The sequence below is a fragment of the Corylus avellana genome, chromosome ca11, assembly GCF_901000735.1.
Source record: "Corylus avellana chromosome ca11, CavTom2PMs-1.0".
Lineage (NCBI taxonomy): Eukaryota > Viridiplantae > Streptophyta > Magnoliopsida > Fagales > Betulaceae > Corylus > Corylus avellana.
In genome coordinates, this window is record NC_081551.1 from 3,409,605 (window position 1) to 3,429,498 (window position 19,894).

Consider the following 19,894-nt stretch of genomic DNA (forward strand, 5'->3'; position numbering starts at 1 on the left):
CTTGCCTTGCAGTTAAGCTGTCCAATCTTCCTAGCCTCACCTCCCAATAAGGCCCTCCAGTCTAGTTTCACAAAACATTATGCAATCATTTCACTTTGACAAAAACATTATAAAAACAAATGTATATTTGAGTGGAATTAAAGTATCCGTAATACTATTCTTCACACTAAATTTTGTATAACGTGTTTTAAATAACTAACGGTAATATGAAACTACTTTAATACTATGAAAGTATGTCTAAACTTCAACCCTATAGTAAAATTTATCACCAAAATTTTCACAAGGCTAGTCCCTTGTATAACTTTTACACAAATCTCTCAAGGGGTCCTCCATTAAAAATAAGCAGTCTAAAAGGAAAAAATGGGGCAGTATATATAAAAGTAAAAATATTAACAGAAAAACTTTGAAATTAAACAGTTGATACCATCATAAAAGAAAGAGTTTAGCTTACCTCCAGCAAAAAAAATAACAGTACTCCAATCTTGTAATTTTCATAGTTAGTTTTTGTAGAACTGACAATTTTTGACACAACTTGCGACTCCAACACAAATTCAACATGAAATTAGCATATTAAGGTTGAAAAGTATAATCGCTTTAATTAAATGAGTCAAGTTAGAACTTGACACAACTCGAATCTGACACACGACTCTAGAATTAATACGATTTGCGAACACAACACGAAATTAATAGGTTAGGGTTTATGAGTCTAATTTATTTAATTAAACTAATCGAGTTAAAATAATGTTATTAAAATCACTATTAAAAGTTAAAATTCGATAGTTGTGATTTTTAAAAATCATGTTAGAGTTAGAGTATGTGTAATATTACTCGTATGTGAGAGTGTAATATTACTCATATGTGAAATGTAATATTACTCATATGTCGAGACAACTCAAACCCAATACGCAACGCAACTCAAACCCAATACGCAAACAGAAAACCGAATTGCCACATTCAACATAAAAATCTCCGGCGATATTTTGCCCCCACTTGACTATAAAGGCAAAACAAGGGCATCATCAGACCCAAAGCGTGTGCCCCATCCGCTAGCTAAAATAAAGTACACTGATTTCCTTCGGGAGTATCTGATTATGTCGCTGTCTTCTAGCTTTGGATAGGCTTGAAATGATGTAGGTGAATACTATACTCTGCGGCCACCAATGGACCAAGCAACTTTGACAAAAAAAGTTAGACAAAAAGGGACTATTTGGCCCTCAATCCGGCGACAAAACTCAGTGCCTATTTTGCCTAAACACCCACAAAATCAATCATAAAAATATATATACATACCAGCGCCACCGCATCTCTGGCAGCCATAATTATGATATCTGCGCATGAAACAACTCCTGGGCAGATTCTCTCTACCGCCTCCTTCACCTCATCGATCACTTCGAAAGATCTCAGCGAATTTATGTTCGACAGGGCTTCTTTTTCTCCCAGCATGGTTGGTGTATCATCCAGCAGCATAGAAGCATCGCAACCCTTTTATGCATATATAAAAAAAGAAAAATCTTAATTTCATTATAAGCTAATTAATAATAAAGGAAAATTAATATTGAAGTTTGCTATAGCTTTGCAACGGTTACATTAACAAGGCAATCGTGGAATTGGAAGCGCATGACGGAGGCGACGCTTCTGGGTTCTCGAATCATGGCCTTGTGCAGGACTTCCCGGACGACGAATTCTGCATCCGGGCATGTTTCCCGGTAGAAGCCAGGCCGGAGTTGGGCTGCGCTGGCCGTGGTTATTATATGCAAGAGAAGGAATGCAAATAGAGGATGCATTTTTTTTTTTTACTCTTGGGTTCAGTTGTGGGTGGGTGTTTGAATGGTCCAATTTAGTGACTTGAATTGGCTTTTTATAGCCTTCTTGGATGCATGTATGAAAAGTTGAAAACTATGGGCAATTTGCTCATGGGTCCCTCCTCTTTTTTCTTTTTTACCTTCAAGTTGATGGGTATATTTAGGATCCCATCTATTTAGCCTGTCTCTAAAATTTTTAAATATAAAATCGTGCGTTTTTAAAATAAACTGAATTTTTTAAAAATTTCTAAATATAAAATCATGTGTTTTTAAAAATGAACTGATTTTTTTCTAAATTTTTTAAATATAAAATCGTGCACTTTTAAAAATGAACGAATTTTTTCTAAAAAATTTAAATATAAAATCATGCGTTTGTTAAAATGAACTGAATTTTTCTATAAACTAAGATGAGACAGAGCACATCGACCATTTGGAGACCCTGCTGCATGCACTTTGTTGCATCATGGACACTGGACAGGCTGCTGAGTTCCAACAAGTTTTTGCAAGTGGAATCTGAATTTTGGATGGAAGCCACAGCGATTCTGCATATAAACCAACTGTGCGTCACTGCACAAGAAATTAAAATAACTAGAAAAAAATAGCACGTTAAAATAACCCAGTTGGTAAAAAAAGCTTATATATATATATATATATATAAGTTAAGATTAAATACAACAAAAATTATGAAAGTTTTTAACAAGAGAAATGTTGACCATTGGTGATAGGAGAAGGACGGGAGAATACCTTTTTTTTTTTTTTTTTTTTTTAAACTTTTAATCTATTGTAGTGAAAAAAGTGAGAATCATGGGTTTTTTTTTATTGGAATGTTATAAACGTGGAGTACTAGTCTCTAGAATATTGATTTCTGTAATTAAGAGGTTTTGGCCTCTCCACATTTCTTTTGTAATTAAGAGGTTTTGACCATTTAATATATTCCAGATTTCTCATAATAATTACTCTCCTGAGCAATTCTTAAAATCCTAGTCACTATTAAGTGGATACAGTGAAGGAAAATTAATTATCTTCTAAGAGTAGTAAATGTTGAAAGGATTGTTACCCATTTAATTTAAAAATATTATGGTGAAGTAATTACCATATAAATATAAGAGAAATGATAGATGTAACATGCCAACTTAATTGAAAATGCAAAATATATATATAACATTTTTTAAAATAAATGTTACCGTTTTTCTTGGTGTTTTTTAATTTCTTGATCTTACGTTGATATTTTTAAAAAATATATATATAAGGTATGAGTGGACTAAGTGTATTTTTTTTTTTAAAAAAAAAAATATTAATTTATGGATCATCTTCCACCACTCATTTCTTACATCCATTAATTTGAAGATATTCCCTTTGCATTGATCATGGGAGAAATTAATGTTCATTTTCCATTAGAGCCTAAGATCACTATTTGTGAAAATAACTTCTGATTTGTTGTTGGTCTTATTAATCATAAGATTTTAATTAAAACCATGAGCTAGTCAAGAAAGACGATTTTACTTTTCTTCTTCTTTTGGTAAATAAAGTATTCAGCTAGGACTTCATGAACAACCAACGTTGAATGATGCATTATACTATTATAGTACAGTATTGTACTGGTGAGGCCACTGTTGAGGGTATTCAGCGAGGACTTCATGAACAACCAGCGTTGAATGATGCATTATACTATTACAGTACAGTACAGTACTGGTGAAGCCATTGTAGAGGATCCTTCTCCACTGTGTATGATCAGTTTCAATATGTTCGTGTATATGCAATTTAATTAGGCCATTTTGTTTCTGCCTAATATATATATATATATTTTAAAGTTTATTTATTTATTTCTTTAAGGTTTGATGCTGAGTCAAATATTTATTAACTCAAGAATATTTTCGGTTGGCCCAATCAAGCAATTGTGGGAGGAACATTTATGGGCCTATCTAACGTCTGAGCAGATTTTAGGTTGTCTAAACACTTATCTGAACATATAGACTTCACAAGAGCCCTCTCACAATTGCCCGTCCAAATTAAGAATACATTAATTAATTAAAAGATTGAGAAGAATCTTGCAAACTAAGTTATCGTTTTTTTATTTTATTTTTATTTTTTTTAATGTAGGCCTCATTTGCTTTAAACTTACCATTACCTCTCCAAATGATAAGTCCAAGCTAAAGTTTCGAATATCAAGAAGGGGTATATATATATGTGACTGGGTTCAGTGGACCATTCAGTAACAATGCAATTATGCAAGACCGACCTATATATATATATATATCTATAGAGCTCAACCAATTGAAAGATTGGTCTCTAAGTTGATAATTAATGTCTCTTTGTCGGTCGGCAAAGCTCATCATTAAATCGTTTACTCCAAACTTGACCGTTCTGGTGTTTTTTAATTTGTATTATTGAACCTTTTTTCTTCTCCGTTTTTGTGTACCTCAAATGATATGATTCGGACTTCTCCATCCCATAATGATTAATTGCCAATTTTCTTAATCATATTTGACGTAGTGATATTTTTTCTTTTTTCTCTTTAATAAACATTCAAAAGTTAATTAAATGAAGGAAAAGTCATGTTTCCTACCCTGTCGTTGTTTCCCCTTAAAACATGGCCGGAAACATTATAGCTTGTTTTATGATACTTGTATCTCATGTGATTAGTAAATGGGGATAAGGATCTAAGGATGTTATTTAAGGACAAAAACGATGTAATAATTCAAGATCTCTAGACCTACTAATTACCAAGAAAAATATCAAAATACCTCCTCGATCACCGATCCATTTGTTGGTAATAACAAAGAAATAAAGATTAGAGAATAAGAAAACCGAGGTACACTCCATATGTTAACCTACCAAGAGATTTTGATGCAAGAGAAATGAATTTGTATATATTTAGGGCAAGTCAAAAGTGGGTATTCTAGATTTTTTTTAAAAAGAAATTATTAAATTTTTAAGTTCAAACCTTACTTTCAAATTTATTTCAATTTCAATTAAAATATTTCATGCGTGCTGATCCAAAAATATTATTTACCCATATGTGGGTGTGACGTGAGTGGTGTTGCAGTTGTTAGAGCATATGCTTTTCAAATAAAAGTTAAATTTGTCTTCAAGGGATAACCCAATCGGGCTGTGGATCACGCCTTATGAAGCGGATGTCACTAGTTCGAATCCTTCCTTCTCATTCTCTTGTGTTGGACACGTCAAAAAAATAATAATAATAAAAAATAAATAAATTTGAAGAGAATAACTCACTTTTTAAAATTTTTAGAGGCACTTTTAAATTGAGCCAAACATCAAACTCACTCTATCTTCCTCTACTTTAGTTAAATATTATTATTATTATTATTTTAAAAATTATTTTTTTGATCTTGGTATATGAGAGAGAAAAGGAAAATGAATATATAAGCTTACAAAACTAAATGACTTTCACTTTTTGGCTTTTAATATTTAGAGAGCTTTGTTAATCAAAGTTAAATTTGAAATAAAGTAGATAATGATCATTTTGTGAGTTTTTTTTTTTTTTTTCAAATATTTGAAAAGAAAGCTAAATTGAAAGAGCTCAATAAAACTGCTCTTAGACGGCTAACTCAAAGTTTTAGTTTTTCCTCCAGAATTTTAGATTGACATGAAATATTTGAATCTTCCAATTACATGCACATAATACTTTTAGATTTAAAACATATTTCATACTAATTTCAAGTACCCAAAAAAGATAATAATAATTTTATTTATTTATTTAATATATTCGCATAGAGAGGTGGCCGGAGCTAGGGAGGTCCCCCTGATTCACGTAGAGGTCGGCTTCTGTTACTCGTCCTACGTACTACACATTCAAAAGCACTTGCAAATTGCAATGAGGACGACCCTTCTGTGTAAAGGATGGGAATATTCATTGGTTCTCTGCAAATTATTCATTGGGAATAATTTCTCAATATTGCAGAAACAGCTTCCAAATGTACAACTTTCATCAGATGGCCACTGGTTTTATGTTATTGTGCAGTGTGTAAATGCTATCTCAATTTATAGTCTCCCAATATTGTCTTTATCGCGGAAGATATTGTTTGACCTTTGAGCAAAATGGAAAACACACGTCTCCCTTGTATTGCTTCATGCAGAACTTGGCGTATGCCACTATCTCTGCTGCCTGCACGCGGAATCCTCTGCTAAAAGGCAAAAAGTAGTTCACCACGTGATTCATTGGTTCAGCCCACGATTAGTGACTGAAATTCGGTGCAATCCCTTTGACTTGGATTGTTTATTCGATTTTAATAGCTCAAATTCGCAGCAGCATTCCAGGAATATATACATATTTATATATGTATATATACCTTCCAAGCTACCGAAAGTTGATATTGGGAGGGGTCGAATGGTCTCTTTCGTCCAAAGAAAATGGTTTTGCAACTCCCAATAACTGATTTGGAAGTTAAAAGAGTGGTTTGTCGGCCCCTAATGGCCAATTTGAAAGTGGTCGAATTATTCTCATAGAAAAAGAGAGTTGTTCAATCACTTCAAAAAGTTGGCTTATTTATGGCCAATAAGAGTGGTTTGGCCACTTCAATACTTCCATGGCTGATTTAGGTGTGGCTACAAATGAATAGTAGACTATTCTCACTAGTCAATAACCAATTTGAGGATGGTCGAATTATCTCTATCCTAAAAGTTAGTTTAGGAAAACCAAACTACTGGACGACCAATTGAGATGGTTTGGCCACTTCAATGGCCGATTTAGGTATGGCCACACCACTTTGTGGTTAAATGAGTAGTTCAACCATTTTTACTGGTCAATTTTTAAGTGGTCAAACCACTTATTTGGCACAATGGGTGGTTCTCCCCTTCTCCCAATTTCCACCCTAGCTACTAGTATATTACATTTTTTTTCTCTCTCTTATGTTGTCACAATTTGGACAATCCGTTTTAAATAAATATTCCAAATTCTGAATTCAAATCCGTCAAATTGCCCCTACCTTTTTGGATGACAAAAATTCCAAGTCGGCGAAACTTGACTTAATCCAATCCGAAAAAAAAGTAATGGTATGAAAGCAAGGTTGTCGAAACAGTAGTGGGTATCGCATTCTGCATTCTCTTTTACTTTGGACAATAGTATATATTCATTTGACATTAAGATCGGATTAGACCTCCTCTCCAATAGCATTTCCGATTACCCAAATTGGAGTAGAGGCAAGATTGCCTTTTTATCTTCTTTTTAATTAATATTTTAGGGCAAAAATCTAGTCCACCCAACTGAGTGCAGACTTGTTTAAGCTCATCTTAGCTTCATTGAAAGTAGGACCGTCAATTTGTGTATCATGCTGAGTGTGAATCGTGTTGAGGTATAAGTATAAGATTATATAAGTAAATTTTAATCCAATTTATTTAACTAAATGGATCAAGCCTTCAATCCTAAGAACGTTCTTATTGAACTCTTTAAATAAAAGCTAAATTTAAAGAGCAAAACCAATTTTTTCTAATTTGTAAAGTCACTTTTAAAATGAATTAAATATCAAATTCTCTACATCTTTCTCTACTTTTGGTTAAATATTCTTTTTTGCTCTTTATTAATTCTTTCTTTGTTTTTGGTAGAGAAGAGAGAGAATATAAATGAATATATAAGCTTAAAAAACTATATAGCTTTCACTTTTTGGCTCTTGATATTTGGAGAGCCTTCTTGATCAAAGTTAAATTTGAAATAGAATAGAGAGCTTGTTAAATGACTATTTTTGTGTCCCCAAGAGCTAGCTCAATCAGCTGGAACCACGCCTAATAAAGTGGAGATTACTAGTTCGAATCTCCCTCTCCCTTCTTGTGCGGATATGTCAAGGAATGCTCTAATATGCTAATTTTCGCATGTTAGAGAATTCGAGAATTGTATCAAAAATTATCGACCCTAATCGAAAGTGAATTAGTACAAGCACAACTTCTCTATCTAAGCTTCACTTGTGTATTATTGCATTCCATTGTTTAACGTCCTACCAAAAGTAGTTGTTGGACTTCGATAGTGGCATTAAGATGGCCCAAGACTATATATCCTCTTGAGAGCAGCGTGCAATTTACTAAATTGGATTGGCTAAGGGTTCTTGATCCAGCCCATCCCTAACCCGAACCTAAAACCCAAAAGAGAAAGCCCACGTTTCACGACCACAAAAACACTTCTCTTACCGTCACAATGGTGTCCAAGTAGTTGGAGGACTTTCTATAGTCAGTTTGCCCACACTAGAATACAATATGCTATTATTATTATTATTATAGAAATTTTTACATGTGGTTTCTAGCTGTACCGAATTGATTTTTTGAGTAATAAAAATATTTTCTTGGTGTAATCTACTTGTACAAAATGATTAATCTTGTTAATTATTTAATGCACACATAAATTTACGTCACAACTAATCGTTAATTAATATGTGGCATAGATGACGACTCAATCTATTGTAAAATTATAATTTTACCCCAGATTAAAAAAAAAAAAAGAAAAAGAAAAAAAGGGAAGAACAATTTTGACGTCAGATTCAGGTGGAAGAGTTGAAAATTGCCTCCTAGGCAAGCAAGAACACAACATATATGTTGTTCACAAATAAACAGATCTTCTATTTGTCTTCAAACGAAACATATCTAAGCATGAAGATTGAAGACCTACAAATAGATTCAAGAGAAGAAAAAGTAGAGAAAATAGAGATTATAGGCTGGGATGAACGTCTTCAACTGAAGATGGACGAAAAATGGATCCAAGTATGAATATTGAAGAAGATATTAGAACAAATCTTAAGAGGAGAAGAAGAAAATGAGAAAAATGAGAATTTGGGTTGGGGCTACGACTTTGAGAGCTAGAGAGAAGAAAAAAGTGAGAGAAGTGTTAAGGAAATAAGAATATACACTTACACAAAACGATATCATTTTATGTATATTTAAAATTCAAGCATACTTTTGAAGAAGAGGAAAGAGAGGCAACAACTCAACGACTAATAAGGCTCCTCAGTCCTCGCACTTCACCTGCGTCGATGTCCCTAAAAAGGAAGTCTTCTACCAACATGGTAGTGACGGACGGCAATGGTATAACCTATTGTTGAAAAAAGTCGGTGAAATTATTGACTTACTGACAATGGGCGTGCAATAGGTGAAAACCCCTCTTTCGATACTGTATTTTCTGACTCCCAGCCCTACGTAAGGACCACATTTGAAAATCTGTTTGAATTGAACAAATATTGTCTAAAAAATGTTTTTCGGTGTTTAAATATTGAAAATAATTTTTAAAAAGTTTGCTAAACATGTACTGTACTTCTATGGTGAGAAGACCTTTTTTTTTTTTTTTTTTTTTTTTTTTCTTCTTCTTCTTTTGAGCAAAAGGGTAGGCCAGGGAGACTAATTGTGACTATCCTATTTGAGCGTGATCATAGTAACACCTACCTATTGGGAGCCGCACAGGAAGGGCCTAGATGGTGAGAACCGTAGACGCTCCCTCAAGTCCGACTTAGCCATAGCCTGACATAGCTCAACCAAGGCATCAATGGGAATCTAATGTGGCTAATACTAATCAGGCTTATGTGAAAATTCTCTATTGCGAATATTCGAACCCATGCCTTGACTACTTAGGAACTTTTTTGGGCCATTGAACCATCTATTTACGGTGCAATACAATATGATAATGCAACGTATAGGACAAAACAAACTAGACAATTTGGTAAATTAATATGGAGCAAATAAGCTATAAGACGATTTGATGGATTCTAACATGTGATGCATACCAAATAAGGCAAGATCTGAACAAAATGCATGTGATGCAGATGACCATGTAGCAAAAAGGCTTAAAGAGATAAATATAAGAGAAGCACAAACCTGAAGAAAATCATAGTGAAATTTTGTACAAAATTTACCTATTTACAGTGTAATACGAACAGTTCGTGTGAAAACAAATAAGATAAGAAAATCTGGTAAATTAATAGAGAGCAAATAAGCCAAGGCAAATCTGATAGATTCTTACATGTGATTTATAGAAAATGAACAGATTTCAAATGCTTGAAAATTAAATCCATCACACAATACGATTGTTTTCAAGAACACTTCCTAACAGAATTTTATTGTGGAAGCACATCAGAATTATTCAGCGGCTCATCGAGATCAGTCATATCAAGATAATGGTCCCAATGAGGCAGATCTCCCAAGTCATCAAAAATACCATTTCCATCAAGACCGGGATTCTGCAAAAATGTAAACAAATGATGCATTAGTATCGATTAGAACTTCAAAGAACATCTGCAGGCAAAAGCGAATAGTACAATAATCAAGAGAAAACTCTCTGAAATTTTTAAGTCTATGATATGACACACACAGCGGGTGAAGAAATTCAAATTTTCAGATGGGAAAAATATAGGCTATGTACGTTTCTTGCTTTTGGTGGTTTTAACTTAATCAAAAAAAAAAAAAATTGAGTTTATTTGGATTAATAAAAAGGAATTACTAGTTGAATCTCACTGTATTTTGCTCTTTCCTGTTTCGTATTTCTAGATGTTTATTATTAAAAGTTATTACTACTGTTTATTCTAGAAATATTCATGCATGTCAGATAAGAGAAATGCTAGATTTCAACAGACTTTTGGCAAAAGTCTTGAAAAACCTAGCAGTTCTTATAAGATAAATAACAAATCTGATAAAGCATGTTAAAAAGTAAGCATTGTCAATAATCTCTTTCTTATCACAAAAAAAGAAAGAAAGTAAACTTATATTGGTAGCCTTATATTGGTAATACCAACAACAGAGTCGTTTTAGTAGTGTTATATTTGTAATACTAACAACGTGTCATTATAATATTTAGGGTTAATTACCCTTTTAGTACCTACGCTTGCACATTTTTATTTTTTTCCTACTTAGGGTTCAAATCCTATCACAAATGGTATATGACTTGCAAGAAAAGACCAACTTAGTACCTCTCTTAGGGTCCGTTAGCCCAAACTAATGGAATGCTACGTGTCATAAAAAAATAAAAAATCATAAAATAATAATTAATAAAATAAACAATTAAAAAAGTAAACCCTAAAAAAAAAAAAAATTTTGAAAATTATGGAGTGGCTCTTGGGGGTGGCTTCAACCACCCCCTTTTTGGCCATTGGAGGTGGCCAAACCACCCCCAAGACCCTTGGAATGGCCTCAAAATGGGGTGGCCGGGCCACCCCATAATTTTTCAAATTTTTTTTTTTAGGGTTTAGTTTTTTATTATTATTATTTTTAATTTTCTTAGGACACATGTCATTTGTATGTGATGACACGTATGATGGAATGTGATGGAGGTACTAAGTTGGTCTTTTCCCGTAAGTCAAGTACCATTTGTTATAGGATTTGAACCCCAGGCGAGAAAAAAAAAAAAAAAAAGTGCAAACCTAGATACTAAAAAGGTAATTAATCCAAATATTTAACCAAAGCTTGAGAAGCTATGCCATCCAGTTCAAAATATTTTCTTTCAAAAATGATATTGAATACTTTTTGTACATAGAACATTCACTTTGCAAAATTAACAAATATATTAAAATTTGAATTTATGCTGAAAATAGAACATGAACATAAACCAAAATTCAAACACCAACAGCGAACAAAGGCTGTAATGATAAATAATAAAGTGATACATGCTGATATAGCGAAATCTCAATCATTTAATTTAAAAACAAAGGTTGGAATTTGAAGAAATCTACAAACTAGAATACCCTAGAATTTCTAGGGAATCCAGATCCTAGTTGGACCACATTCCCAAAACAAATATCAGTGCAAGTACACTGGACATTCCCCAATAAGATACTAAACAATATTTTTTCACAAATATTCCCAAAAAAGAAAAAAAAAAAGTGATTTGTGACAGAGGGATTATAAGTTAAACCAACAATACAAATCATTGTGAAAAGCTGAATGGGGTGGTATGGCTCTTACCCTAAAACATGGAAGGGAGAATGCAAATATAAGTAACTAATTATATAGACTGTGCTGTTATAAGCTAGCTGTGCTAAGGTTACCTAAAAAATTGGTGCTCTACTTAACATTTGCTTCAAGATTACTTTCCAAATCACCTTTCGAAGAGGACTAAGAATGAAAAGGAAAAATTTGGATGGCCAAAATTACTTTATTATAACATAAGTGTGCAGCATTTTTGATCTAATGTAACAATTAAAGAAAAGCGCTAGCCACATCTGCGCTATCGCTCCTAAATGACTAGTCAATTGGGAGTTTTTTAAAATAACTTATAAAGCCTAGCCTCGCCTAGTAAGGAACCTATGTTAAACTTAGAGACTATGAGTGTCTTTATAATCTACTAACTCTATGTGGGCTATTCATATTCCTAATGTGGGACTAGAGTATTACAACCTCCTCTCCTTGAATCCTTGAAGGGCCACGTCATACAGTGTTCCAAAAAGCACTAATCACGTATGCGCTATCACTCTAAAGGGGCTAATCAAATTACATTTGAAGCTCTCTAGAATTGCTCATAAGCTCAGTTTCACCTAATAAGGAATAAATGTAGGACTTAGCGCCTATGAACTCTTTTAAGACTAACTTTCTAGAGTATCACAATTCCTTTTAGAGTGAAAGTGTAGATGTAGACACTCTTCCTCGGTCGTTACAAATGGTAACAAAGCCAGATTAGTAATAACACCATTTGACATTGAAGCACTATGACATGGGCCTTGATGAGGACGTCAGGAATTTGAGTGGGGGAGATTGTGACACTCCAGAAAGTTAGTCTTAAAGAAGCTCATGAATCCTAAGTCCCACTTTGGTTCCTTACTATGTGAGATTGGGCATTATAAGCGATTCTACAAAAATTCAAATATAACTTGACTAGTCCTTTTGATTTTGATTTTATTTTTATAAGTAATATAACCAATCTTATTAAAACTAGTCATTTCGAAGTGATAGCGCAAATGTAACTCGTTACACCTAGCTACCCAAATCGCAATTCACTAGTGAATTTTAGAAACTCTATAATGGGAAATGACTAATACTTATTGTAACTATCACATTGAAAAACATAAATGTACTAGTTGAGATAAGTCAACAATGTGCAAAACTCTCGGTAAGTCTGAGACGAACAAAGAATATTAGAAAATATGCCATACTAAAAATTCCTGCTGCTACTATATCAGGAACATATTAGTAAGAAAAAAATGGCAAAGAAGGTTACACACCTTATATTTGTCATCTTCATTTGAAACCAAAGGGTTGTCCTCTATAAAGCGATCCATCATTGAACGAATATCATCATCTTGATGGAGCTCCTCTGAAACAACATTATTACCGAGAACCGTTGAAAGGATATCACCATCACCCAATTCCTTTAAAACAACATTGTTGGCACGAACTGATGGAAGCTCCTCACATTGGGATGGCATGGTTTCAGACAAACAGGACTTGGAAACTGTGCCATCGAATTGCGGGGTGCCAGTCGCAACTGAACTCTTACAGTGACTAGACAGCAGATAGGCTGGGGTAGACAAACCAGTAGAAGGGCCAGATTCTCCACAGCCAACTGCTGGGAGCCCCTCACAGTGGGATGGCATGGTTTCAGACAAACATGACACGGTAACTGTACCCCCCAATTGCAAGGTGCCAGTAGCAACTGAACTGTTATAGTTACTGGGCAGCATATAGGCTGGGGTAGACAAACCAGCAGAAGGGCCAGATTCTACACCGCCAACTTCCTCATCATCGTTATAATCTTCCTCCTTAAATGGTTTTCCGTATTGAGCACCATTTCTTGGGCCACGGCCCTCCTTTTGGAAAATCACACAAAGCACATATTTGTCGTTCTGCAAGACAAAAACATCATGAGAAAGAATTCAAGTAAGCCAACAGAATAACATCAACCAGTTTTATATATGCAGGAACTTCCACAGTGTCCCGGAAATCTAGTCAGAGGAAAGCCCCGGATACCCCGATTATATATATATATATATAAGAACCAAAATGAAAATCAAGAAGTTTAAAACATAACTAATACATATTACTCCCATCTGTCCCATTTTATTCTTCCATCTTTGTAAACCCAAGCTTTTAAGGAGATGCAATTGTTTTGATCTTTTTCTCCCTTTTTTTTAATGGGAAGGGGTAAGACATTATTGCTAGGTCTATTGAATCCCAAAAAAAAAAAAAAAAAGGTTTTAAAGATTACACTAATGAAGTTTCCAAATTTCGAAGAACGCAACTGTTCAAGTGAAATTTTGAAAGTGATATAATTGTATACATTCATTTCAGGAAGGGGAAAAAATAACATCTACAAAATGGATAGATTGACAAATAATATGGGACGGAGGGAATCACTGCATAACAAACCTATGCTGAGTTTGGCAGAACATCAATTTTAATCAACAAGAACCCTATTAAGTAGTTATGGTTGCTGAGTAGTTGTCCTATATTCCTCAACCATTCGTAATGTATTAGCCAGATGATGCAGGTAAAAGACTATTGCAATTTGTTAATATAGAGGAAAAAAGACAAACTTTATTATCTATATTTGCAGCAGCCCAAACAAATGTGGACCACATTATAGTACACTACTGACGCACTAATAAAAAATTAAATTAAATTAAAAAAAATAAAAATAAAAATAAAAACTTTCAGGTGGTATTTAATCAATTTTGAGGTTGTTCCCGATAAATTCAAAGACAAAAGAAAAATCCAACTCAAATGAAATAATTCAAGAATTTTTGGGTTGAACTGAAAGGAAATAGCCCTCTTAACCAAAAATAAGATAAAACTACAACTTCTGAACATGCCTAAAAACTAATAAGTAGGATAGAAACTTTCAAAAGCAATTTGAGCCCCTTGAGAACAATTTTAACAAGGAATAACAAAAATCCAGTACGTATGACTAAATAATTGCTCATTGAAGTTGGATGTAATCAACTTTGGATTGTCAACATGCTTCTGAGGTGTAACAAAGCCTAAACATAGATGCTTATAAATGAAAGAAGTTTGGATAGACGGGCCAGAAATGCATATGTCAATTCACAGGGTTATATAAACCTGCTCTCTCGCCCAAGCCTCATAGAATGATAAATAACCAAGCATTACCTGAACAACTTCTCTCTCGGCCAAATTCTTGTCTTCAAGTCTGTACTCATGCATGACCCAATCCGTTCGAGCCCCTGGTGCTTTTCCTTCATGGAAAATCAACGTTTTTATAGACCCCACCGAGTCTTCATTGTGAAGAACAGGTCTATCATTTCCAGTGACTTTCCAGAACCCACCTTCAGCAGTGCGATTCATTCTAGCCCCCCTTGAATATTTTTTCTCCAATGGACAAAAGAAGTACCATTTCAAATCCCCATTTCCCAAAATAGATTTCTCTGATGAAGAAAAAAAGTGCATTTTAGTAAAAATAACACAGAAAAAGCATATTATGCTAATCAAGTAAGCAAAACAGTATATATAAGAATCTTCCCATGTACCTGGAAGAACCCAAGGGGGAAATTTGTATATATCAACCTCTGGAATCGCTTCAAAACGGAGCCTTTTACCCATGACTTTCTTCTTTAGATAGTACAAAACCAGCTCAACATCCGTTGGATGAAATCGAATCCCAGGAGGCAGCAAGGATCTCTCCCCCATCAAGAAAGTCAAAATAATATCCCACAATACCATAACTTCAGAAACCAAGTATACAAATTCCTCAGAGCAGTGGAGATAACAATGCTTAATACCCTGTACCTTAACCAACAAGTAACCAAACTCCCTTCCACAGAAACGATGAACTAACTCTACTTTAGACTGCAATTAAAATGATACTTCCCAGAAAAGAAAAGCAAACTGTCATCTCCAATGTCGAAACAAGACCTTCCGCCAACACCAGAGCCTCCCCCTAATCATGAAACTAAAATTGCACCGAAAAGTAGACAAATCTTTGTTGTAGAGATCCAAAGACATTTGGTGCGCAAATATCCTGTTATCAGCATTATTAAGCACGCAACCCAAAAGGACCCCCAAAAACAGACACCAGGGACTAAATATGACCAAAAACCAACAAACAAATCAAAATATGATTTTTTTTCTTTTTTCTTTTTCTTTTTTTCAAGCGAAGAAACCCCTGATAGGGCTAACACCAAAGGGACATAGAACTATAGTAGATTCTCACAATAACGCCTAATACCCCTAAATAACAATCATTCAGTAAAAATAGGAACGAAGCAATACATATTTCACTAAATGAAAGAAAACCCTGACTATTAACACGGAAGAGGCATATAAATCAGATAATTTCTCAGGAACAGCCCAAAATCCAAATCGCCTATAATTAAACCTCCAAACGAAGGAGTAGAAATACAAAAAACTTCCCAATTTCAGTTCAAAACGAAGCAAACCCAGATTTAAAACAATCAAAATCACCTTACTTTCAATCATATAAACCCAAAAAGACTAAAACAAAACAGAGAAAGCAAAATCCAAAGACAACTCTAGCATGAGAAATAAGATGACAAACAATCAGCCCAAACACAAAAAGGAAAAGGAGAAAACCTAAGAAAACCCTGGCATGCGAAGCAAGATGAAGATCACACGCTAACCTCAAACAGGAGAAACCAAAATCCCTAGAGAAAACAATAGACATGAAAACAAAAACCCTAAGCCTATCGAAATCAAAAGCAAATAATACAAACGATTCAAAGAGAGAAACCCCAAAGACCGTACCTGAAGCTAGGGAGACCACAGAGTAGAAAGAGAGAGAAAGAGAGAGAGCGAAAATGGCATGTAATTTGAGAAATGGGAGGTGGGTTCGTTCGTGCGAGTTGCGAGCGAGCAAGGAGAGACTGTGTTTGCTTGTGTGTGTTGGCGTACTTTGGTTGGTTCTTGAATCTTATTGGTTGGCTGGAAGCTTGAGTGCCAAGCCAAGGTTCTGATTGGCTAGCTTACTTCAGCAATGGTAGTACTGTGCTTGTATTTATGACGTATGTAAGTTGAAATATGGAAATTAGTCAGAGGATTTTAGATCCTGTCTACACTTATTTTGGGAATTTTGGATAATTTCCATTTGTCGTAATTGTTCAAACCGATTTATCGTTAGAGCATGATACGACAGAACAGATTTTAACAGGCTTATATTTGTTTGAGAGAGTGATTAATTAATAAGTTAATTATTAAATTTGTTACTTAATTATTAATTAATACCTTAATTTGTAAATGACTTGATAATTAAAACTACTGATTTAAATGAGTTTATAATAAAAATTATAATACAGTAACACACACAGTTTTTATTATTATTCAATATGAAATAGGAAAAAGAAGAAAAATTACATCAAACACCCTCATAGTTAAACATAAAACAAATTGTTGACCAAAATGAATTTGGGCCAACGAGTTTAATCAACAGATTCGGCCTAACTCGCCTTAGCCGTGTTCGATCCAAGTAGATGACCCATGAGACCACGGGTCAACTTGGTTAAAAGGGAATAACACCACCCGAATTGAGATCCTTACGAGCTTTATTACAAAACACAAAAATTCAACTACAGAAGGAGAATAGAAGTCAAAATTGCAAAGAAGGAAATGGCATAGATCACCCAAGCGATGATTTGAAGCCACAAAGGTAACGGAATTGTAATGGCGGTAAAGAAAGCTGTCACTCCAAGAAAAACACCCGCTCGATCGAGCACTCGAGGTATCACTGGAAACTTGAAATTCTTCATGAATTTGCTAACGAAGAACGTAGCAAAACATAACAAGAATTCAAAAGAGAGCAGATAAAAGATTGGCGAGAATTTGGAGTGAACGTGGGCGTATGTGAGAGCTATTGCAAGTGCCGATGCTAAGCAAAAGCTTACCATTACAGGAGCCCAATCTATATTATGGTTATCCACTTCCAAACCAAGTGGTTCATTAGCGGGTGCTTCTAGGTCGGTAGGTGGCTGTCTCTGAAAAACTTTGAGCCAATGTGTGAAGCTAATAGTCATTTTTTGTGACAGACTGCGCCAATTCTCTGATAACCTTTTGCTGTTTCTCTTTGTACTTATATAGGGACTGGCCGGATCCCCCCGTGGTGCCGTGATGACGTGATGACGAGGTATTTTTTAATCTAAAGTTAAAAAGAAAGTGCCCTACCTTTTGAAGAAGCATAGGAGAAAATCGGGCAGAATATCGAGAAAATCGGGGAGTTTTTCAGAGTTGGGACCATCTCTTAGCGTTGACGACGTATTTTTTAATGTAAACAAAGAGCATTTCTTTCTTTAGGGTTTTTTTTGTTTTTGTTTTTGTTTTTTTCGTGGTTTTTGCCCGCCAGTAATTGGTTCATTATTTTAAACAATTAAGACATCCGAGTGACAAGTGATTCTCCCTGGGATCAGAGTTTTTTTTTTTTGTTTTTTTCATTTTAACAAGTTTTGTTCTTAGTGTCACCTGTTGCTTCATGTCTGGATGGGTGCTTTCCAAGCCTAAAAAAAAGGAAGAATGCAGTAACTAGAATTGGGATCAGAGTTTTTAAGACAGATTGGAAGCTGCTTCTTTTTAGGACAATATTGTCCTCATTTTCTTAAGATTAGGACATCTTTATCCTGGGATTGTCGGACAGATTGGAATATTCTTCTTTTTAGGACAATATTGTCCTATTTTTTTTAAAAAAATTACGACATCTTTATCCCAATGATTCAAGGAGTTCTTTGACAGATTGGAAGCTTCTGATGATGTGTTCGTTTTTCTTTCCTTGTGTGATTTTTTTTTTTTGTTAATTATCTTTTAAAGTATTTAGGTTCACATTTTTTTTATTTTTTATTTTTACTTAGATTTCAAATTGTATTATAGGGTACTTGACTTATGAAAAAAGACTAATTTAATACATCTGTCACATTAAGGCGGTGATATATTTTGTGTCTTAAGACAAAAAGTTTAAGTGGCGCATTTTTCTTATATTTAAATATTAATTAAATAATATTTATTTTAATTTTAATATTATATTTTTATTTTTTGAACAAACGAGTTATCTTCGTTGATATAAAATCAATCTTGAGCATTTTGCTCCATTATACAATGCCAAATATACAACTTGAAAACACTATGACTCCAACACTATTTATAGCATACACAATAACTTCTTGGACTATTACAAAACAACACCTTAAAAATGTCATCATCACAATCAGTATATAGATCTACAGCATAAACTGACGAATCGCGTCTCTGGTCGTTGTCTCTTTCATCAATAACAATTCTTCCATAAACTTAATAACTCATCCGTCATCAATCAATAGTTTGCTCTCATAAAATAACCAGAAGAAAACAAAAGATCAACCGGAAACCATTATGATATTCTTAAGCAAAACCTAAAAAAAAAACAAATTTAAGAGCTATTGTAGCTAGAGCAACAACATACTTGTCTTATTCAAAAGAAAAAAAGGATAAAAACACCACAACCTCAGCGACGACATCGCTGACATCTTAGCGCTTGGGACCTACGTGCCAATACGTGTCCTGCAGAATGATGCATGAAGGACGACAGTTGAAAAAAGGGTGGCCGGCGAGCATTATGAGTGGTTGCATGGATGGACGGATCACGGAACTAATGGAGAAAGCCATATCTAATTATGAAGAAAATAAATCTAGTAACCCCATCAGATTCGGTGGGGTGGTGGTGAGCAAAATGTGACAGGCCAGTAGAGAGTCTAGACGGCAAATCTAAGCAAATAGAGAAAGAAGAGAGGGGAAGAGAAAGAAAGAGAGGGAGAGGAGGGGGGTTCCCTCTTCCTCTCCCACTAAATATTATATTTTTATTTAAAAATCAATCTTCTCACTTTTTGTGATGCAAAATTTATTGTTATCCGAAATTTTGCTACTCAATGCTCCTCACAAGGCCACAAAAATATCTACCCACAACCTTTAAGAATGGAACGTTTAAGATTGGATTTTATCTAATAATGTCTTTATTATTATTTGATTCCCTTATTTATTCCTATCAATTATTTAAGTCCTATTTATTTAAGAATGTTGGAGAATCAAATAATATTAATGCATTTTTTTAAAAAAAAAATTAAGTAGGGGGCCTTATTAAATTGGGGCCCGAGGTGGCGGCCTAATCCGCTTAAGGGTTGAGTCGGCCCTGCATCACATTCCGTTAGCTTAAACTATTAGGATGCCATGTGTCATCACATACAAAT

General features: G+C 34.3%; 2 protein-coding genes across 2 annotated transcripts in view; both read right to left on the minus strand.

The window, feature by feature from the left end:
• LOC132165779 (peroxidase 17) overlaps positions 1-1,810 on the minus strand; it is a 2,506-nt gene extending 696 nt beyond the window's left edge. Inside the window, exons 1-3 of the mRNA XM_059576463.1 lie at positions 1,587-1,810; positions 1,291-1,482; positions 1-61 (exon numbers count right to left, since the gene is read on the minus strand). The exon at positions 1-61 is cut by the window's left edge and continues 696 nt beyond it. Of these exons, the coding sequence (XP_059432446.1) occupies positions 1-61; positions 1,291-1,482; positions 1,587-1,784 (451 nt within the window). The 5' untranslated portion in view covers positions 1,785-1,810. The remainder of the gene's footprint in view (positions 62-1,290; positions 1,483-1,586) is intronic.
• Positions 1,811-9,694: 7,884 nt separating this feature from the next.
• Positions 9,695-16,561, minus strand: LOC132165705 (NAC domain-containing protein 82-like). Its single transcript, XM_059576371.1, has 5 exons — positions 16,440-16,561; positions 15,206-15,696; positions 14,829-15,103; positions 12,944-13,564; positions 9,695-9,973 (listed from the first exon to the last, which is right to left on the minus strand). Exons 2-5 carry the CDS (start codon positions 15,396-15,398, stop codon positions 9,851-9,853), a joined length of 1,212 nt encoding a protein of 403 aa, XP_059432354.1. The 5' UTR covers positions 15,399-15,696; positions 16,440-16,561; the 3' UTR covers positions 9,695-9,850.
• Between the last annotated feature and the right edge of the window lie 3,333 nt (positions 16,562-19,894).

Bases quoted from the DNA above. Each gene is read 5' to 3' on its own strand.
- LOC132165705 (XM_059576371.1), bottom strand. From the start codon at position 15,398: ATGGTATTGTGGGATATTATTTTGACTTTCTTGATGGGGGAGAGATCC. The intron at 15,104-15,205 runs GTACATGGGAAG...TTTCTTCATCAG, and splicing joins TCCCCCTTGGGTTCTTCCAG to AGAAATCTATTTTGGGAAAT. The intron at 9,974-12,943 runs GTGTGTAACCTT...ACATTTTTGCAG, and splicing joins ATGAAGATGACAAATATAAG to AATCCCGGTCTTGATGGAAA.